We start from the raw sequence: 22,039 nt of genomic DNA on the forward strand, positions 1-22,039 counted from the left end.
TCAGTGGGTAAGTTTGGTACAAGCCAAACCCGATGACTCAAGTTCAATCCCCAGGACCAACTTCTCCCAAGGGCCCTCTGGCCTCCACATGAGTTGTGGCACATACATGCGCGCGCACGCGCGCACACACACACACACACACACACACACACACACACACACACGTAACTTTTAAAATAGTGAAAATAGGGGCTGGAGAGATGGCTTAGTGGTTAAGAGCACTGGCTACTCTTCTAGAGGACCTGGGTTCAATTCCCAGCACACACATGGCAGCTCCTAACTGTCTGCAATCCCAGTTCCAGGGGACCTGACATCCTCATGCAGACATACTTGCAGGCAAAACACCAACAACAAAAATAGAATTTTTTTAATGGGCATTATGGGCAATGACAAATATAGGACTCAAGACTTAAACCAGCCTCGCTTCATGGCAGTACAGGAAGGCTGATTTCAGGAAGGTCTCATAGAGAAATTGTGCTCAAATCCTGTATAGTACCCTTCAGGAACAGATGGAATGTATTTTTAAAACCAAAGATGAGGGCCAAGGACACTCCAATATTGGTCACAGACACTGACTGAATCTGTCTAAGCCTGTGGCAGCTGATGGTGGGACCCCAACCGCCAGTGTCATCCAGAGTAGAACCCAGAAAAAGTTGATGATATGGGTCCTCTTCAAGGCCTAGGAGATGCTCACTCTGTAGTTCTCAGTGTCTAAAATGTCTATTCCATGTGACCTCATGCAGCATGCTTACCTGTTTAGTAAAGGAGGCACCTGTCTCCCAAGTGAGTACTTGGAGGAAGTGAGTCCGACCTCCTTCTGTGTACACGAGTCTTCCCTGGAATGACAGACGTGTGCTTTCTATGTGATGGTGGTGGGAGCGGGGTGCCCTTAGGTGGGGATCAGAGAGGGAAGGGTAGGTGGGGAAGTCCTTAATTATTGACTACTTTAAAGATAGTAAATCAACTTAAATTCTAAAATGAAACAACTTCCTTGAGTCTGTATGCTTCCCTGAGTGCAAAATGCTGCTGTCTTTTTTTAGTGTTTCAGGAATACTTTTATAGGATTCAGTATATTGAGATTCTTGACAATGTTTTGAATGCTGATGAAAGTTTGAGAACTGAAAATGTATTATCTAATTCTCCAAATACATAGCCAACTAAAAACAAACAAACAAGCAAACAAAAAAAACAAAACACTTCAAACCCTACCAGCAAAACTGTCAAAAGTTAGCATTGCACCATGGCTGTATACTGATTTGAACTGAATCAAGTTTGAACATCTCCAATCACTAACTTGAGTTAGCTTTCCTGTGAGCTAGGCTGCAGCGGGGTTATAAAAAATACTTTTTCTAATCAAAATCAAGGAAAAAAAACCACACTGATTGTATTTTATGAATGAAAGGCTCTTTCTACTTGAAAACTTTCATAAGCTTAAAATTTCAATGTAACACAGCAACTTTTCTCTGGTCTCAACTTCTGACTTAAAAACGCACATAGTTCTTGCTAGTTTGCAATTTATTTGTGAATATTATTCTTCAATAAAATACTGTTTATTGTGCTTTTGCTTCAGTATTTAGGAGGGTAAGATTTGGGGACTGGGGAGGCAGCTCATTCCATAAAGAATTTGCTCTGTAAGCATGAGGATCCCAATCTGATCTACAGAATCCATTTTAAAGCTAAGTGTAGAGGTATTAGAGAGATCGGGGCCTCCCTGGAGAGAACCAAGTCAAAGAAACAGGCACATTCAGGGGTTGACCTCTGTCCTCTACACACACACACAAATAACTCACTGGTAGTTACACAAGAAATCATTTTCAAAAGACCTGTTGAAGATTCCAACATACCTTTGTTTAGTTGGGCCTGGAGGTGCACACCTTTAATCTTAGCACTAAGGAGGCAGAGACAGAGAGGCAGGCAGATCTGAGTTCAAGACCAGCCTGATCTACACAGTGAGTTCCAAGATAGCCAGGGTTCACAGAGTAACCATGTCTCAAAATAAATAAGTAAAAATAAAAATAACTCACCACAGATGAGAAGTCTAACTAGTCTTACCAATTCTCAAGCACTAAAAAATATTTTTTTCTATAAATATACCCCGGTTCTAGATTTCCAAAATCCTCACACTTTACCTTCTTCTTTACCTGCTACCATTTCACTGTTCATTAAAATCACCAGTTCTTGACTGATGTGAAGATGGTCAAATGGTAGTGGGAAATGCATTAAATGCTTCTTTCACTTTAAAAACACTTGGTCCAAGCTGCTGGTTCAGTGGTAGAGTGCTTGCCTAGCGTTCAAAAACCCAGTACTCAGTACCACCACCAAAACAAAACAAAAACCTTACTACACAAAACCCTCACTATGGGTGAAAAACCATAGGACTCAGTATATTGAGATTCTTGACAATGTTTTGAATGCTGATAAAAGTTTGAGAACTGATAATGTATTATCTAATTCTCCAAATATATAGCCAACTAAAAAGAAACACTTCAAACCCCACCAGCAAAACTGTCAAAAATTAGGACACATGTGACTTAAATATGAACTATTTTGATGACAGCTGAAGAGTTCCAGAGCTTAACACACTCTGGACTTTTTGGGCCTACTGAGGACCTACATGAGACAGTGAGGCAATACATGCACAACAGCAGCCAGTACAAGCCGAGCAAGAGTTACTGGTGGCTAAGAAGTGCTATGCATTAGTCCTTCAGATGACAGCACCCCAGAATGTTGTTCTGACTAATATCACACCACAGAGAACAGTGATCTGGAAGCACTTATGAATTTTGAAATCTTTTATTTTTGTAAGGTGTCAAGTTACTTGAACGCAGGAAGTCGTCAAAGCCTCTGGGGCTCAATTGTATGTCATGTAGCGGGGAGTAGCGCTGAATTTGGCGTAAGACTTGATGACCTTATTCACGGCTTCCAAGAAATCCTTCTCTGTAGCAATTTTTCGCCGTGCTCGGATTGCAAACATGCCAGCTTCTGTGCAAACACTTCTAATCTCCGCTCCTGTCCAACAAGGAGAAAACAGAATGGTTTAATTACAGCCGCCAAAAGCCTGACTGGCAGATGAACAAGACCAGCACTTACCAGTGCTGTTTGGACACAGTCGGGCTAACAGCTCAAACCTAATGTCTCTTTCAACACTCATTGAGCGAGCATGAATCTTAAAGATATGAGTCCGACCCTAAAAATGAAGGAATTTACATATATTAAAGTGAAAATATATCACAAAAAGACAAAATTTCAAGAATTTTTTTTCTAGAATGAACTTTCTTTTCTACCTCTAGATCAGGTAAGCTAAACTCAATCTTTCTGTCCAATCTCCCTGGCCTCATCAGTGCTGGATCCAGAGTATCAGGTCGGTTAGTGGCCATCAGGACTTTGATGTTGCCTCGAGGATCAAAACCATCCAGCTGGTTGATCAGTTCCAACATTGTTCTCTGCACTTCGTTGTCGCCTCCAGCACCGTCATCAAACCGAGCCCCTGAGAAGACAACAGAGAATCATCCCATGCCCATTTAGAGCAGCTCTACTCAGGACCTGAAAACAGAAGGCCTTGGCTCACAGCCTCCCTTGCAGCAAAGTACACACTCTACTCTGAAGTTATAAAACTAACTAAAAAGCAAAATATACCAAAACAAAACAAAATGAAACAAAAATCACACAAAAAATATGGAGTCTATTTTGTGCTGGCCAACTACTCCTAGGCTGGGGCCAGCCCTAGAGTGTAGTTGATACACCCAGAGACACTTCATTGGAGAATAGTGATTCCTCCTTTCCCAGTAGGTAGCAATTGCAAATAGCTTCTTGGTTAGGGATGAGATTTTTGCATCCATTTCCCTTCTCAGTGCTGGAATTTTGACTGAATTGAACCTGGGCAAATCTTTGATTTAGAAAGAATTCACCATAAGTTTACTTAACAGTTTTCTTTAAAGTATCTTTGAAGTTACTCCTTCAGGACATTTTGTTTTGCAAACTAATCAAGAACTCTTCTGTAGAGAATGGAGGGACGCTGGCCCACTCAAACATGTAGCTCTGGCAAGCCTTGCCCTTTCCTCCCATTCATTCTGCCTTGCTAAAACCTTAGATTACATTCCTGAAGCTAGCCACCAGGTCTATTCCCTTATTTGGCCACTTCCTCCTCCTGAAGCTGACTACTAAGGTCCAGCTATCAAAGTACTGAAGTCCAGCAACCAATCAAAAGCCCCCTTTGGCTCACCTAATTAACATGCCCAATCAAAAGTAAACACCTCATCCTAACACAGGGTCCCCTTTACCTTTATAAACCGCCATTTGTCTATGTGCCACATCTGTCTCCTCTCTACCCAGAGGCAGTCCTTTGTTCCTCCAGGACAAATACCCCTGCCCCTTTTCCCTTGTTCCCTTTTCCCTCTCTATCTCCTTTACCACTGCATCCTAGCCCATTCTAACACAGAGCTCCCCTTTTCTTCTTAAAATTGCACCTGCAAGGTCATTTGCTGCTGTTTTCTGAGTCAGAAAACAGCCACTTTAATTTTTCTTCCTGCTTAATAAAGGATCTCTGTGAAAACAGGTGCTTGGGTGTGGTTTGTGCCTAACCCGGGGTCCTGGAGGAAGCCCCCACTGTGTGTGGGTCCCCTTCAGGGAGAGTTTCAAGATGGCAGCTATTACCTTGGCTAGAGTCTCCGGGTACTAATAATCTGGAGAAAGCTGGAAAAAAGCTATCCAAAGAGTATTAGGAGAATAGAGATGGCTCAGCAGTTAAGAGTACTTGCTGTTCTTACAGAAGACCCCAGCTCCATTCCCCAAATCCTGCAGACTGCTCACAACTGCCTGACTCCAGCTCTCAAGCATCTGACAAACTCTTCTGACCTCTGCAGGCATGGTCACACACGCACACATGCACCTATGAATGGCATACATGTACTCAAGACATACACATTTTTTTTTTTTTTTTTTTTTGGTTTTTCGAGACAGGGTTTCTCTGTGTAGCTTTGCGCCTTTCCTGGAACTCACTTGGTAGTCCAGGCTGGCCTCGAACTCACAGAGATCCGCCTGGCTCTGCCTCCCGAGTGCTGGGATTAAAGGCGTGCGCCACCACCGCCCGGCGACATACACATTTTTTAAATAAAGAAAAATGAGCTGGAAAGATGACTCAGGGGTTAAGAGCATAAACTGCTCTTGCAGAAGACCCTCTGAGTCAGTTTCCTAGCATCCACAGCTCACAGTCACAACTGCCTATAACCCCAGCTCCAGAGCAATATGACACCTTCTTCTGGTGTCAGGCCTCTGCAGACACTGTACTCACACATGCACATATTCACAGACATTATTAGACATTCTAAACAACTAGAAAAAAGGTCATACCCAGGGCAGCAACAGCATTAAGCAGCTTCCTCAGCACTGGGTGTTCAGCACTGGGCAACTGAGAAAGCAAGACACCATTTGAAAAAGGTTTCTGCTATGTTGGTGGCTTGGCAGCCCAAGAGCCCCTATGAACCACACTTTTGGGAAACTCAGCAAGTGAAGCAAAACCAAATGCTGAAACCTGGCCAAAAGAATACTGCTAGCCTGTGGAGACTAAACTTTGAATCAGATCTGTGCAGCATTCAACAAGCTCAAAACCTGGTACACAGCGGAGTGTCCCCTCAGACTGGGGCACTGGGAATTGCACAAGGGTGGGGCTAGCATTCGTGCTGAGGAACCCTGAAGGAAGGCACAGAGATGTTTTGGGCATCTGTGACTCCATCTGCTGAAGTCCCACCCAAAGACTGGAACAGCATCTGTGGATCTAGTATCTAAAAAGGAAAGACTAGAGCTGCCTCATATCACAGAGGAGCTCCTAAAGCTAAGACAGGCACACTGAGACTCTGAGTCCAGTTTTCATGCCCTATATCCCGTGTGCATCGGACTCACTCTAAGAGTAGAGACACTAGATCAGAAATGTGAGCATGACTATGTTCGTATTCTCTATTCCCTGTATCTCCTCTACATGCATGGCCTCCTTATTCAATCCCCAATGTCAATTAAGCAAGCCAGCTTAGCTGTTATTGCCTATATATTCCTTGCCCTAATCACTCTTTTCTTTTGCATTTTTCTTCATTTTCTATTCCCAAAGTATGTAACTTGCCCTGGTTTGCAGAGGCTCTGGGGCCTAAGAGATGGACCAGTTCTTGCATTATCTGTTAACCCAGCTTTACCGCAATAGTAACTGGAAGATATACTGATGATGAGGAACTAAAAAAGGAACTTTCCATGATAAAAGCAATCTTAAAGAATCTATGACCACTAACTCAGTTCCACAGAGGATAATGAAAAAACGTTTTTAGACTAAAAAGAACATGTACATCTGTGAAGCCACAAGAAAAAAACAAGCAATGCTAGGACAGTAGTTCTCAAATGAGTGTTGAGAAACCCTCAAACACTACAAAAGCAGCAAAAATGACAGGAATCAATACACATCTTCAACACTATCTTTGTGGGCTCAAGCAGTCCTAGTCTATGGAGTGAGGTTCCAAGTCAGCCAGGGATACACAGTGAGACCCTGTCTCAAAGCGCACACACGCACGCACACACGCACTCACTCACACAAATCAAGACCCAAGGGTCAGGGAATGGCTCAGCTGGTAAAGTGCCTGCTATGGAGTTGTGAGGACCCATGTGCCCCTTGGCACACACGTCAAAACTGGGGCACAGAAATGTACACCTGTAATCCCAGCGCTGGGGAGGCGGACAGGAGGGTCCTTGGAGTTTATCCGCCAGCCAGTCTAGCCAAATTGGTGAGCTCTGACTCAGTGAGAGAGAGGCCCTATCTCCACAGATAAGGTGGAAAGACACCGAAGAAAACAATGCCACCCTCTGGTCTGCACACACGTGGGCACACACGTGCATGTGCATCCTTAAACACTAATTCCCCAATCAAAAGACAGGGTAGAGGACTGGATTAAAACAGGATCCAAGTTCACCTAGTGAGTGTTGACACTTTGGGTCTGAGTGAAGCTGAAAAAAAGAAAAAAGAAAAAAGAAACAAACAAACAAACAAACAAACAAATTCAGGATCCATCTGTTTGTTGCTTCTCCAGTGACAGGATAAATGGATGGAAAGGTGCTCCAAAAAAATAAATAAAATTAGGAACAGCGGGTGTCACTGAAGGCCAATAACCGAAAAGTGAACCTTCTGAGATGAAAAAGCTTCTTCTGTATGGCAAAGTAACAGTTAACTGAATGAAGAGACAGTCTACACACCTGACAGAGAATTAATGTGTAGAAAACACAAAGAACTCAAACCACTAACTAGAAAATCAAAGAAAAAAAGCCCAATCAATAAATGTGTTAATGAATTGAGTATAAGTGACAGTTCTTAAGAAATACAAATGATCAATAGCATATGAAAGTGTTCAACTTTACTAGTCATAATAGACACACAAATCAAAACTATGATGTGGGGACGGGGAGACTGGAGGGAATGGCTCAGTAGTTAAGAGCATTTGTTCTCTTACAGAAGACCTGGGTTCAGATCCCAGCATCCATGTAGTGGCTCATGACCACCTATAACACCAGTTCCAGGGGATCCCACACCCTCTTCTGAGCTCCACAAGCACAGGGCACACATGTGGTACACATACATATATATATAGGCAAAGCATCCATACACAGTAAAAACAAAAACAAAACCCCTACATTGAGAACCTCCCTTCTCCCAGTCACAATGCCATTCACTAAGAAAACAAACTATAGGACAGCAAGATGGTTCAGTGGGTAAAGGTGATTTTGCCACGCTCCTTGACCTGTGTTCGATACCCAGAATCCACACAGAAAAAGAGAAAACTGACTCTGGCAAGTTACCCTTAGACTTCCACGTGTGTGCTGTGGCACATAGACAGACACAGACAGACAGACAGACACGCAATCATTAAATTAAATTGGTTGAGGAAAAGAAAGAAATAAGACAAGTAACAGTTTCTGAAGGATGAAGAATCCCTTATATACTGATGGTGGGAGTGTAAACTAGTTTACTCACTATGAAAATTTCTTAAAAAAAAAACAAACAAAAAACAAAAAACACCCTAACAATGCATCTTCCATATGACCAGCTATACCACTCCTGGATATTTACCCAGAGGACTGTAGACATATCACAGACACACCTGCACTCAATGTTCATTGCAGCATTAGTCACACTTAAGGAACCAACTTAGATGTCCACCAACAGAGAAGTTAACAGAGGAAACACCATGTATGTACACGGTGGAGCACCATGTTGTCATCTGGAAGAGAAGTCACTGGAGACAGTGGCAGGCATCTGCAGCTCCTAAGGATTAGTATTCTAAAGCCACAGCCAACATCCCAGGACAGTTCAACGTTTTCAGTCTTACCAAAAAACAAGCAAGGCAGGAATTATCATTCCTTTTGTGGAGTTCAGTAAACTGAGGCTTCAGTGTTAGTTAAAATAGAGTAGGTCACAGGGCTAACACTATATTATATCAAATCTGGGAAGCCAATATTATTATTTTATATAAAGAAAGATAAACTGCTACCATTTCTGTTACATTCCAGTGCCTTCTTCATAGTAAGGGATGATGTATCATTTCAACCTACGAGTTGTTCAGAGTATGGACATTTATGCCCACAATGAAATGAACCAGCACAAACACAAGCTATCAATGCTATGTAGTATTTTTTTCCTTCATAGCCATACTATTGCTTAAATCTGCTGCTCTGATGTACCAGAGCTACAATTTGGAGTTAAAATTTTGTAGAAGATTAACATGTCAGAACTCTACTACAAATCACTTTAAGTTTCTATGAAACTCAATCCTATACTAATTCTTTAAAGTATCATTCAGGGATGGTGTAGATGGCTCAGGGGACAAAGGTACCTGCTACCAAGTCTGACAACCTGAACTGGATCCCTGGGGCCCACATGGTAGGAGAGAAGTGACCCTATAGGTTGTCCTTTGACTACATGCATACTACATGTGGTGGTTTGAATGAAAATGGCCCCATAAGCTCACAGGAACTGTCACTTTAGGAGGTGTGGCCTTGTTGGAGGAAGTGTGTCACTGGGAGCGAGCTTTGAGGTCTCAGATGCTTAAGTCTGGTCAGTGTGTCTCAATTCTCTTCCTGCTGCCTGCCAATCCAGATGTAGAACTCTCAGCTCCTTCTCCAGCACCACGTCTGCCTGTGTGTTGCCACACTTCCCACCATGACAACAATGAACTAAACCTCTGAACTGTAAGCCAGCCCCAAATAAATGTTTTCCTTTATAAGAGTTGCTATAGTCATGGTGTCTCTTCACAGCAATAGAAACCCTAAGACACTATAGCACTGTCACTGTACATACGCACACACACATATAATAAAAACTAACTAAATCAGTAAAATTTATCATTCATACCTCCAATGGCATCAATTTCATCAAAGAAAATAAGGCAGGCTTTTTTTGTTCTTGCCATTTCAAAAAGCTCACGAACCATTCGAGCCCCCTAATGAGAAAATTTGATTCATTATTATTTAAAGTACAATAAATAAACAAACGATACTGCACAGTTTTCAACACTTTTTCTAACAGCATTCTCAACCATTATCACCTAAGCTTTTTAAAAAGGTTGAAGTTTGAGCCAGGCAGTGGTGGTGCACACCTCTAATCCCAGCACTTGGGAGGCAGGGGCAGGTGGATCTCTGAGTTCAAGGCCAGCCTGGTCTACAGAGAGTTCCAGGACAGCCAGAGATTCACAGAGAAACTCTATCTCAAAAAAAAAAGATAAAATAAAATAAAACAAACAAAAAATACTGAAGTTTGCTACCTGTATTATCAAATTAATCTTGTTAGCCTCAATACAGTATTCTATAATTTTCATGATTCTCTAGCTATTCAAAAGGTTAAGACTAGAAGCAATCAAGTTAACATTCTTAAGTGAAGATAAGCAAAACTTGAAGAAATAAAAGTATTTGATCTGTCACTTGGAATTAATGAGCACTGAATTTGATTTTATTTTGATCAAAATATTAAAATTAAAAATATTAAGTCATATAGCCCTTTTGATAATCCTTAAGTATACTAAACAGTATGTCTTAGATATAATATATACAACCCTAGACTTTAACCTAAATGCATGTACTTAGCTAAATATTTGCTAGTGTGTATAGATACCTATGCCCACACATATGGACAATCCATGCTTTCTATTTTTCATTAAACTATTGACTACTGTCCCTGAGATAAAATTTCATTTATTTAGCACTTCTGGGGGTTTTAACCCACACACCAAAACTGCACTAAATGCCATTCTTCTGGGGAGGAAACATGTTGATCAGAATTTTAAACAGCTCATTTGGAATTGTTTTTTAATCTTATGCATATAACACAAATCTCTCACAGAGCGATGATGCTTTAATGTTGACAAATTCACTTTACCTCACCGACGTATTTCTGCACGAGCTCAGACCCAATAACTCGGATGAAGCAAGCGTCAGTCCTGTTGGCAACTGCCCTGGCACAGAGGGTCTTGCCTGTGCCCGGGGGACCAAACAGCAGCACACCCTTCGGAGGCTCAATCCCAAGGTTAACAAATCTCTCTGGCTATGACAAAGACACAAATTTTACACTTACAACTTCGGCATAACAAAAATATAAAATGATATAAAAATAATGTTTTCACTTTAAGAATCAATTATCTGATACTGTGTGTTCCGTTATCCTCCAAGGTTTAACTGTTTTCTCTTGATGTCACTGGAACAACTATTTTCTTCTACAATAACAGTAATATTCTTAACAGACTAATTTCCTTTATCAATCTAAATAGCAGCTCTGTCTTTTAAATACATCTGGCCATTCAATTCTTCTTGTTTGCTCTCTTCTGAAATTCAACCATCTTTCCACACCTCCACCCTACCACAAGTTTTCACTAAGAAAAATAAACCATTCAAAAGCTATGTAATACACAAGCAATGCTAGTGCTCACTGCACAGGAGCTTGTGACAACTTTACACAAAGGAGACATTCAGCCACTTACATGGAGTAGAGGGGTTTCAACTACCTCTCGCAATTTCTCAATCTGTTCCTTACAGCCACCAACATCACTGTATGTGACGTCAGGTTTTTCTTCCACCTAAGAAAGAATAGACAACAATACTCATAGGCTTTTGAGTGGCAACCATATCCTCCACAGGAGACTTAATACCATAAAAACCATTCTGTAACAAGAATGCTCATAAAACGGGAGTTAAAACTGTTTGCTACATGTTAGGACATTAATTAATTCCAGTGTCCCAGAACTATTTGTTGAGCTACATTTGATATTAATAGGTGACAAATACTGATAAAGACGTTCCAAATATTTTTTTAATTTCTGGTAACTTTTTGGTGCATAACCTACATTAGCTGTTTAAAAGCTTCAAACTTTTTTGGAATAGATGCAATCACTGTTGCTTTGGGGTTTTGTTTGTTTTTATGAGATAGGCTTTCACCCTGTAGCCCAGGCTAGCCTCAAACTCATTCTGTAGCCCAGGCTGGATTTAATTCATGGCAATCCTTCTGCCTAAGCCTCCAAATGCTGGGATTACAGATATGAGCCACTATGCCTGGCTGGCAATTATATTAAAGCATGTCAATCCCCCCTCCTCAGTTTCTTACCTGCATCATGGTAACTGTTGGGTCAATCTTAGGAGGTAGTGGAATGTGAATTTGATATTTATTTCTGTCCACGCTAAGGAAGTAAAAATAAAAACAAAAACAGAATAGATGCTCTTTAAGTTTTCAGAGAACTCTTTCTGGCTAGTATTTATCTTTAAAATCACATTATAAGTAGGCAAAAGAGATACAGTTCCAGAAGTTAGGAAGAGAAAAAAGTTGTGAAGAGTAAGTTATTATGTACTCTACAGACATTAACTATTCTCAAGCAAGTACTGCTCCACCTTAGCCGCACGCCTTTAATTAGGACCCGTAAAGCCATGCATTGGGAGTGGGAAGGCTACGCTGGTGTGAAGTCAGGAAGCTCACAGAGAAGGAAAGACTGAGTCTTACTAACCACCTCTCACACTCCATGCCATTCTGTTTACTCCTTCACAACAAAGCCACAGCATGAACTCACCCAACTCTCATCCCTTCTTCAATGTCAGTAGGTGCCACCTGATCACTGAGATCCACCACAAACTTGGCAAACTGCTTCACATTGATGATGTATTTGGGGTCCTCTGAATCAGCATTGATTATCTTCGTACACCTAGCACAGCAAAGGGCTTCATGAGAGTAAGGAACCCAAGCCACCAACAGAGAGCTCAAAAAGTGGGCCACTGCTCAAGACCCCTCTGTGCTCACTCCAAGGGTCCACTCAACCTTAGCTGAGCCATAGAATTTTCAGATGACCCCTTCCCCAGAAAGACCAAACCCAAGAGTGTCATTAGTAGTTCCCAGGTGTGACCCTCATTCCCTTTATTATCAGGGACATCTTTTCTTTTTTTTTTTTCTTTCTTTTTTTTTTTTTTTTTGGTTTTTCGAGACAGGGTTTCTCTGTGTGTAGCTTTGCGCCTTTCCTGGGACTCACTTGGTAGTCCAGGCTGGCCTTGAACTCACAGAGATCCGCCTGGCTCTGCCTCCCGAGTGCTGGGATTAAAGGCGTGCGCCACCACCGCCCGGCTCATCTTTTCATCTTAGGTGACTTTCCTTTTCATTTTCCCTGTAAGAATACAGCTGTGTGTCTTATTTCAAATTCAGTAACTTATATGTTTTCATTTTTCCCTGGGTTCACATTTTAAATCCATTTTTTGTTGTTATTTTTAATTTGAAAGTATTCACTCTCTGAGAGATCTGGTAAAAGTTAATATATAATACCACGTATGTCAAAGTATCTAATAAAGAAAACAGAATAGCAGGTTGAGGATTTAGCTCAGTGGTAGAGCGCTTGCCTAGCAAGCGCAAGGTCCTGGGTTCGGTCCTCAGCTCTGAAAAAAATTAAAAAAAAAAAAATAGAAAATAGAAAATAGAATATATAATTCATATTAAGCAGCTATTGCATAGCAACAAATACAGAGAAATACACAACAGCCCTCAGAGTGTGCATGTAGGCTGATGGTATGAGTGTTTTGTGTTCGCAGCGTATGTAACAAGATTGTCTTCTGTTGCCAGCCTAGGTCTAAGGGAGAATTAAATGCATTTTTACTTTAGCTGACAGACCTGTTGCTCTACAGACACAGAGGTAGATTTTGGTCTTTTAATTGGGGGAGGGGGGTGGACGACAAGGTGGATTTGCACATTTTTTTGTTTGTTTGTTTAAGACATGGTCTTGATGTAGCTGAGGCTGGCATCAAACGTGGCGAGCCCCTGATGCAGCCTCCCGAGTGCTGGGGTCATAGGTGTGGACCTATAACCTATAGGTGACCACCATGTCTGACTAGTCAGTCCACAGTTTAAAAAGTAGGCTGAGTATGTTTTCCCACACCTGTAATCCCACACTTGGGAGGCAGAGGCAGCAGGATCACTACAAGTTTGAGACCAGCCTAGGCTACAGAGTAAGTAAGATCCTAACAGAGTAAGTAAAACTTTTCTTCAAGAATGGCTAAATAAGGACCTTTAACAGTTTACATCTGTGAATTGAACACATTTTCTCTAAAAATTAAAAGGAAGCCAAGAGGTATATCTATACTAAAAGCAATACAAAATTTCCCAACAATCTTTGATTGGTGTGTAAAATGAATGAAAAAATTTTAATAAAAAAAATTTCCAAACAAGGTAGTTATGTCTTTAATAAAACCCCCTCAAGGAGCTGGTAAGAAGGCTCAGCAGGTAAAGGGGCTTGCCACCAAACCTGATGTCTTGAGTCTGCTCCCTGGAATCCACATGGCAAAGGAGAGGACTCCCAAAAGTTGTCTTCAGACCCCCGCACCCATACTGTACACATGGGAGTGCTCATACACACTTTTTTAAGACCTCCAGATTTACTTCTTTGCATGCAGACAGACACGAGGATACACATAAGAGGATAAGAAGGATCACTGGAGCACGAGAACTGGAGCTTTCATAATGTGTTCTGTACTTTCTGAGTGTTCTTCATAATTACTTACAGCACAGAATTTTAACCCCAGATATTTGTAGAAAGCTTTATTTATGAAATGTGAAACAAACAAACAAATTTAAACTACTGTATTAGACCTCAAACTCTAAAATGTCTTGGAAACAAAGTCCCACAGAGCACTGAGCGTACCTTGCCACCTGGAGCGGCTGTTCACTCTGAAGTGTCTGTTTGTCTGCGGCCAGGTCCCAGAGGGCTGGTGGTGCCAGGCCGGTGTCAGACTCTTTGATACCTACAGAGAGGAAGGTGGTAAAACTCAGCAAAATGTAGTGCATCACTCCAAAACTAACCTTCCCAACCCTAGCATGACTGGCGTTCTATATTGAATATCCCCGTTTCCAAGGACTGTCCTGTACATTTTGTAGAATGCTTAGCAGTATCCCCTCCTAGATACTACATATCACCAGTAATATACCTTTCTGCATATCACAGGTATCAAGTTGCCTTCAGGTACGGCCTAATGCCTTCAGACAGAACCATTACCCTACAACCCCCACCCAAAACCACTACCCTAAAGCAACAAAACCAAAAATGTAATGACTACTTGACATTTTGTTTTTGTTTTTTGTATTACAGACTTCACTATTTAAATTCCCAAGTGCCAAAAAACCAGGCAATAGCCATAATGGGTAAAATCATGTTTTTATTCAATATAAAATTTTGATATATTAGAGTGTATTGAACTAGGCTTTGACCAGCAGAAATATTACTTGTGCAAAAGATGATGTTACTTAATTGCATAAGGATTAAACACATTTGTAAAAAAGGGTGTTACATGAAGTCAAATTTCTTAAGAGTTTTTAAAAAAATCTGTAACTGATGATTTTACTTCAAAATTTATTTCAAATTTGCATTTAAAAAAATTTAGCACAGGGCTGGAGAGATAGCTCAGTGGTTAAGAGCACTGAATGCTCTTCCAGAGGACCCAGGTTCAATTCCCAGCACCCACATGGCAGCTCACAACTGTCTGTAACTCCAGTTCCAGGGTACCCAACACCCTCACACAGACATACATACACTAATGCACATTAAAAAAAAAAATTAGCACAATCAACAATTCATTTAAAGGAAGCAGGATAATAAATACACACCAGTATAGCACAATCAACAATTCTTTTAAAGAAAGGAAGTAGAGATAATACACACCAGTAAGCTCATTAATTTTCTTGAGAAGTTGTTGAATGTCATCCTCAACCTGCTTGATCTGCCTGGAGTAAGTACTCTGCCCCTAGGTGAGAAAGGTCAGTTTAATTAGAGCACCTAAACATAAACAACTCACTCTAACTGGCCTTAACTGTATCAGAGCCTGGGGGTAAGAGCAGGAGGGGGACATTTGCAGACACTTTCCTAAGGCAGTTCTGCACTTTCTGACCTGTAGTTGATCTGCACCAGGCTGGCCTCACACTTATGGCAATCCTGAGTGCTGAGAGAGAGGCATGAGCCACCACATCTCACTGAAAAGTAGCCTATTTCCATGCACTTAAAATTTCCATTTCTGGGCTGGAGAGATAGCTCAGGTTAAGAGCACTGACTGCTCTTCCAGAGGTCTTGAGTTCAATTCCCAGTAACCACATGGTGTCTCACAACCATCTGTAATGAGATCTGGCACCCTCTTCTGTACACATTTAAAAAAAAAATCCATTTCAAATCTAATTTTGTCACATACATTTTAAATACAGTAAATATTTACATAAGTCATTTCAAATATCTTTCAATATAATGCCTTCACTATTAGAGGTTGTATAAAGATCAGGAGTTAGTTTAAGCACGCTGCATACAGACTCTCTGTTGTCATCTAAACAGAAACTTTGGGCAGCTAACTCTTCTCAATTAGTGTGAACTCCCAGACACTTCCTTCTAATCAGTTTAGAAAGACAAAACAATTTTTGTTTAAACACAAAACATCACTGGTAGCCATTTAAAAGACTTACGTAAGTTTTCAGTAAGGCAATATCCCCCTCATCCAGAGCTAAAACAAAACAGAAACAATACATGACGTGAGGTTCAACAAGAGAGGGCAGCTGGTCAACTTTCTGTTCAAATCCAAGTGTTCTAACCGAGTTCCAAAAACTGAGTAAAAATGGGGACAGGGAATGAATTATAGTATTACATAGTCAATTACTACTTTATATACTTTATGTATTGCACATATAAAACATACCCATTATGGCTCTTAGTTAAGTAATCATGCTATATTCATACAATGAAATACAAGGCAGCCAGTTGGGATGGCGGTACACACCTTTAATCCAAGCACTTGGGAGGCAGAGGCAGGTGGATATCTGAGTTCAAGGCCAGCCTGGTTTAGGGTTCCAGGACAGCCAGGGTGGTTACACAGAGAAACCCAAAGAAACAAACAAAAAAGAAATGCAAAGCAGTAATTAAAATGATAAGTTCTTGTAGAAAAATATTCAAGTATTAAGTCAAATAGGCAGGTTAAAAACATTGAATATGCATATAATTTGTCTTTATACAGAAAATCTTTTTAAAATACATAACAAGGAGTCTTAGATGGTGATTACCTAAATGTTATCAGGTATTATAAATGGTTTATAGTCTATCTGTAAATGATATAGTCTATACTTCTTTAATGGCACATTGTATATTATGAATTGGCCTAGTAACTAAAATTTAACTATGATTCTCAAGTCAATAGTCATGCGCAGAGAGATCCCTCTTGCCTTGAGGCTCTCACACAGAGTTGATGTGACAGGTAGGAGAAAATGTAGTACAGTGTAAGAAGCTCAGCCACCAGTCTGACAGAAATGAACTCTAATTCTGAAATCTGTTAGCGGGACAGCCTCAGGCAAGTAACATCCCTTCTGAACTCTTTTCACTTATGTAAATAAAGAATAAATACCTACCAGATCAGTCATTTCTAGCATATAACATTAGAATCTATATAAGATATACGTGTGTGTGTGTGTGTGTGTGTGTGTGTGTGTGTGTGTGTGTTAGAGTGTAAGAGAATTTTTCCTTCTACAAGTAATGGTTCAGTATTTGTTAATTCACCATTTGCAAGGACTTTACAGAATATATTTTCTATGAACATCAAAACTCAACTGCAGGGGCTGACAAGGTGTCTCAGGGTTTAAGAGCACTGGTTCTCTTCCAGAGTACTGAGGTTGGATTCCCAGCACCAACATGACAACTCACGACCATCTGTAACTCCAGTCCCAGGGCATCTAACACTGTCTCTGGCCTCTGCAAGTACCAGGCACACATGTATTACATATATATACATGCAAGCAAAACACCCATAAACAAATAACTTTTTAAATCAACTGTACATATTTTAAAGAAGTTTTTTTTTTTTTTTTTCAACCTAGAAAGACAATTTCCACAGGGAAGGATAGCCTCTTTTTTACCTATGCAAGGATACTTAGTTAACAACCAACTAGAGCAGTCTTGGTGAGGAAGTGTTCTTGCTGAGGGTAAGAGAGCTTGAGTAGTGGAGCTTTAGGTACTACTGGTAAGGCAGTCCATGCGCACCAGGATGAGTTCCTAAGGACCACAGCACACCTTAACATTAAAAAACTGTATGTTACCCATGGTGGCACACGTCTTTAATCCTAGCACTAGGAGGTAGAGGCAGGAAGAATTTCTGTGAGTTTGAGGCCAGCCTGGTCTACATATTAAGCTCCAGGCCAGTTAGAGATACATGGTGAAACTCTGCCTCAAAAAAGTAAAAACAAAATAAAACAAAAACCCCACAAAACTGTACCTTAGGAAGAACTGGCTTAGCAACAAAGTAGAGTACATCAGAGGTCCCAAGACTCTCACAATGGTGCAAACCATAACACTAAGTTGGGGCTAGCATGTAAGAGGTTGGAGGTTCAATCCCCAGCACTGCACAAAACAAAGGAAAAAGAAAGAAAATCCAGGGTTAGAAAAGCCTGGAGAATAAGAATCTGCAGCACAGGGCAGCAGACTAAATTTGATGAGAACCTCAGTGCACAGAAATATCCAGAGACTAGTCCCGCCTCAATCTCCTAAGCAGCTCTCCCTGTGAAGAGTTAGAACAGGCTGGACTGCTACCCTTTGGAAGCCTGCTTACAAGCTGGCCTTTGGCTGCTGTCTGAAAACTTGGATTTGGGGAGAGTTCTGATCATTCCAGTTCACTAGGCCAAACTATTTGCACAAATAAACAGTTCACGCAGAATACCAACTTTCCTTCTCAGAGTCTGGAATTTGGTGCCTATCTATCCAACCCCCAGTTAAAAAACAAAACAAAAAAAAAAAAAAACTGGGCACTGGTACTAAGTCCCCAACAATCTGCCCTGACTGGTAATTATTTTAATCATGCCATGGTATCTTCTTGTTGAGACAAACAGGAGCATTTATGCAATTCTTATTCCTGTTCCCTGGATGTTATCTCAAGTTCTCTGTCCCTTTTGCAGATTTTGTCACAATAAAGTCAGTCACAGCTATAACTAAGTCCCACGACATGTCCTATAAACTTCAGAATCTAATGGCAGTCTAAGAATCCTCAACACACCAGCACATCCTAATGTGGCAATCCAGAAGGCAGAGAAATTAGACATCAGAGTTTTAGTGCCAACAAGAAGTCAAAACGATTACCAGTCTTTCCAGTCTTGGCTGCCACTGAGAGCAGCAGCTATGGGCCTCACCAAAGGCCACAGGTGTCTGTGCCTCACTAAACACACTAAGTTCTCTGAAGACATGATCCAGGAGGTGTGTGGCTTTACGAACTACTGTTCCTTGGGGTCTCAAGAACAAATGGAGCTCAAGTTCCTCAAGAAGGGGAATGTACCAAGAGGAAGCAGTGAGGAGCAGAGCAACCTACTAGTGGCCATGAGGAAAGCGGCTGACAAGAAGGACCAACCCTACCCTGCTTGCCACCTCCCACAATAAACCTTTATAAACTAGAGAGAGAGAGAAAGGTTGACTGAGAAATGTATTTGAGAAGAGACAGTTCAAGATGTGAATGGATGAAATCACCAGGAAGGAAATTTTAGAGAAACTATTACAGGACCCAAATGAAGGAAAAAGAAACAGCAAAGAGGAAGGAAAATAAGCAATGAAGTTCAGAGAAGTTTAATAAGGCCCAGGGTTACCTGGGAAAGCAGCGGACAGTCAGGACAACAGACCAAAGAGTCGCTGTATGAGAAACAGTGATTACGTATAAATGTACTGTATACTACGGATATACGATTTCATCCTACAAATACAATTACTTCCAAACTACACTGAGGCCAATTAGTAAGAACTAACACCAACATTTAAATCTAGCTCCTCCTAATACCAAGCTTATCTTTTCAGGTGTTTAGGCAATAAAAGGAGAAAGAAAGAAAGGAATGAAGGGAGGGGAGAAAAAAAATGAAAAAGAAAATGAGTTGTAAATTGAAAAGGGAGAATAGATTGCCTCAACCATGTTTTTTGTTTGTTTGTTTTTTATTTTTTGAGACAAAGTTTCCCGATGTAGCCTTGGCTGTCCTTGAACTCACAGAGATCCACCTTCCTCTGCCTCCCAAGTGCTGGGATTAAAGTCGTGCACCATCACTTTCTGGCCTCAACTGTATGTTTTTAAGACAAAGTAGATATTAGTATATTTACAGGAACCAAAGGAGAAAATTCTGTACAAACACAACAGGAGCAGTAACAAAGTCCCAGAGGAGAAAGGGAGAACTAAGACCAGGAACAGAGACGAGGTTGGGTTGAAACTGTCACCGAGTCCTGCAGGCAGAGCTGAACGAAGGACAACACAAACGAGAACTCCTCGGGGGAGGAGAGGAAAGTCATCATCGAGGAACACAGGAACCACACTGTGGGCTTGAAAAACAGACCACTCTGGCCAGCAAAGTGGGGTCTACAGTCACAAGACAATAACCAGCAGGAAGTTCAGTGACTGAAAGCTTGAAGTCATGTCATCAACAAGGTTAAACTGGCTTGAACAATGTTGACAGCCTATGCGCAGAAAAAGACACAAACAATGAAGTTCCCAGAATTTAAAAAGGAAGAGCAAAAGCCTAATGGGAAATTTGCCATTTTAGACATGAAAATGGAGTCTACTAGTCATCACCTTTGGAGACTCAGATGGGGATTAAAGTCACCAGAATGGAGGAGATCCCAGGGTATCACAACTGCTGATGACACTCAAAATGATGCCACAGAACCAAGCCAGGGGCCAAAAAACAATGGAGTTTAAAACTGCAGCAACCTCCAGGACAGACTTAAATAAAATAAGGTCATGTATCTGTCAGGTTACCTTAGGAAAATCATTTCATTTCTCTAGCATTAATTCCATCATCTAACTCAGAGAATTTTACCTTCACAGTGTTTCTGTAAAGATCATATAAGATATACACTTTAGTCATACTTGAGCTCCAAAATAATCTTATCAACACTTACCTCTGAAACTTTCAATGGTGTAAACACTTTAAGGAGAGCGGCAGATTGAGTGAAGATTAAAAAGAAAAAAAAAGAGTATACATAGTATTTACGCCCAGAAGAGGCATAAATGGTGAAGGAGAAGTTGAGATTGTAAGAAAGAGTCAGACACCACAACATTGAAAAATTGTTATTTTTAAGATTAAAAAAGTTGAAGATAAAGCATGAAGACGAGACTAGAAAAAAATAGATCTCTAAATGCAAGATGCTGATCTACATCAAGATACATTATGATAGATACACACACACACCTGCATACACACAGTCGTGCTTCTGCGTGTATTAAAAATGCCCAGAAAGAAACATAAAATGGCTGGAATCAGCACTGGTTAGGATCTGCGGACAAGAATGCGAGACCTGCCACACCTGGGGAGGAGAGGATGGGGCCGGGAGGAAGAACTCAATCCCCGCCCGGCTGGCCACCTTTTGAAGGCCTGCAAGGCCACACTGGGTTTGGAACTTCAATGCCTGACAAAATATTCGGTTAAAAAAATAAATAAAAACACCTGATTTAAAAAATCGGTCAGCAAGAGAAGAATCCAGAGCTTGTAGTGAGTAAGGGAGACAGAAGGCAGGCAGTGACCGCGGCCCAGGCCTGTCACCACTCCGGTCCAAGGCGGACGGCGCACCGAGGCGGCGGATTCCGCGCCTCCGCGGTGCCTGCGCTGGTCCCCCCGGCTGGGAGCTCGAGCCCGTGTCCTCTCACCTCGGATGGGCTTGTCGTCCTTCTCATCCTCTTTGGTTTTCCGCTGGTCCGCACCTAAGTAATCAGGCATTTTCGGGGTCGCAAGTGCCTCAGCGTCTTAGTGATTACACAGCACCTTCCTCGCTTCCGGCGGGGTCTTCCCTTTCTCTTCCCCACCGGAAGTAGAACAGCGCTCTGGCGCTCATTTACAGTGCGCCTCCGGGCTGAAGAGACTGGCTCTGTGTTGTGCGCAGGCCCAGACTTCACCCTATCCCTCGCCAGGTCTGTTTTTTTTTTTTTTTTTTTTTTTTTTTTAATGTACCGGAACAGCAACTTCCAAGACTAACCCTGGCTCAGTTGATGAAGTTAAATCTTGATTTAGTCATTAGTAATACACGCCGTCAGGGGTAACTTATTAAATCTCTAAATTTTAATGTCCCCTTTACCTCACAAGATTGGGGAGGTACTAAATAACAGCGTTTGTAAAATAGCTGGCATTTTAGACACAGTTAATTGGTGACCAGATCTACAAATAGAACGAAATAACACATTTCTGGTAGGGAATGTGTCTCTGGGATATGCAAAGAACTGCAGCTCAACAAGAGAACAATCCGGCTTTTGGGATGGGAAAAGAACGATGGGTAAAGAACTTGGACAATCATTTCTCTAAAGGATATACACAAATGCCAACTGACACATGACAGAATGTTCAACCCTGGGAAAATGCAAATAAAAAGCATTTTATTTTTTTTAGGCCACAAGTTTACAGAGATCTGCCTCCCTGAGTACTGGGACAAAAGGTGTGCACCACCATGCCTGACCCATGGATGGCTATTTTTTTTTAAATGACTGTTATTGTTTCTTAAAAGGAAATAAAAGTTTGAGGATGCAG

General features: G+C 41.2%; 1 protein-coding gene and 1 non-coding gene across 2 annotated transcripts; one reads left to right on the forward strand and one right to left on the reverse strand.

The window, feature by feature from the left end:
• Positions 1–2,774: 2,774 nt before the first annotated feature.
• Psmc2 (proteasome 26S subunit, ATPase 2) lies at positions 2,775–21,330 on the reverse strand. Its single transcript, XM_059257212.1, has 12 exons — positions 21,169–21,330; positions 15,983–16,020; positions 15,198–15,279; positions 14,184–14,283; positions 12,075–12,206; positions 11,618–11,690; positions 10,998–11,093; positions 10,400–10,564; positions 9,380–9,467; positions 3,285–3,487; positions 3,091–3,187; positions 2,775–3,009 (listed from the first exon to the last, which is right to left on the reverse strand). The coding sequence occupies exons 1-12, from the start codon at positions 21,236–21,238 to the stop codon at positions 2,852–2,854; spliced, it is 1,302 nt and encodes a 433-aa protein (XP_059113195.1). The 5' UTR covers positions 21,239–21,330; the 3' UTR covers positions 2,775–2,851.
• On the forward strand, positions 6,926–6,979 carry LOC131907544 (small nucleolar RNA SNORD56). Its single transcript, XR_009378448.1, has one exon. It is a non-coding gene; the product is annotated as a small nucleolar RNA SNORD56 (small nucleolar RNA).
• Positions 21,331–22,039: the final 709 nt, after the last annotated feature.

This window comes from Peromyscus eremicus, chromosome 3 (assembly GCF_949786415.1).
Source record: "Peromyscus eremicus chromosome 3, PerEre_H2_v1, whole genome shotgun sequence".
NCBI lineage: Eukaryota > Metazoa > Chordata > Mammalia > Rodentia > Cricetidae > Peromyscus > Peromyscus eremicus.

Excerpts from the sequence above, each read along its gene's own strand:
- Psmc2 (XM_059257212.1), bottom strand. The coding sequence starts at position 21,238 with ATGCCTGATTACTTAGGTGCGGACCAGCGGAAAACCAAAGAGGATGAG. Across the intron at positions 12,207-14,183 it reads CAGCCGCTCCAGGTGGCAAG|GTGTACGAAGATAATCAATG; the intron begins GTACGCTCAGTG and ends TTGCTGTGCTAG. Across the intron at positions 11,691-12,074 it reads GAAGAAGGGATGAGAGTTGG|CGTGGACAGAAATAAATATC; the intron begins GTGAGTTCATGC and ends TTACTTCCTTAG.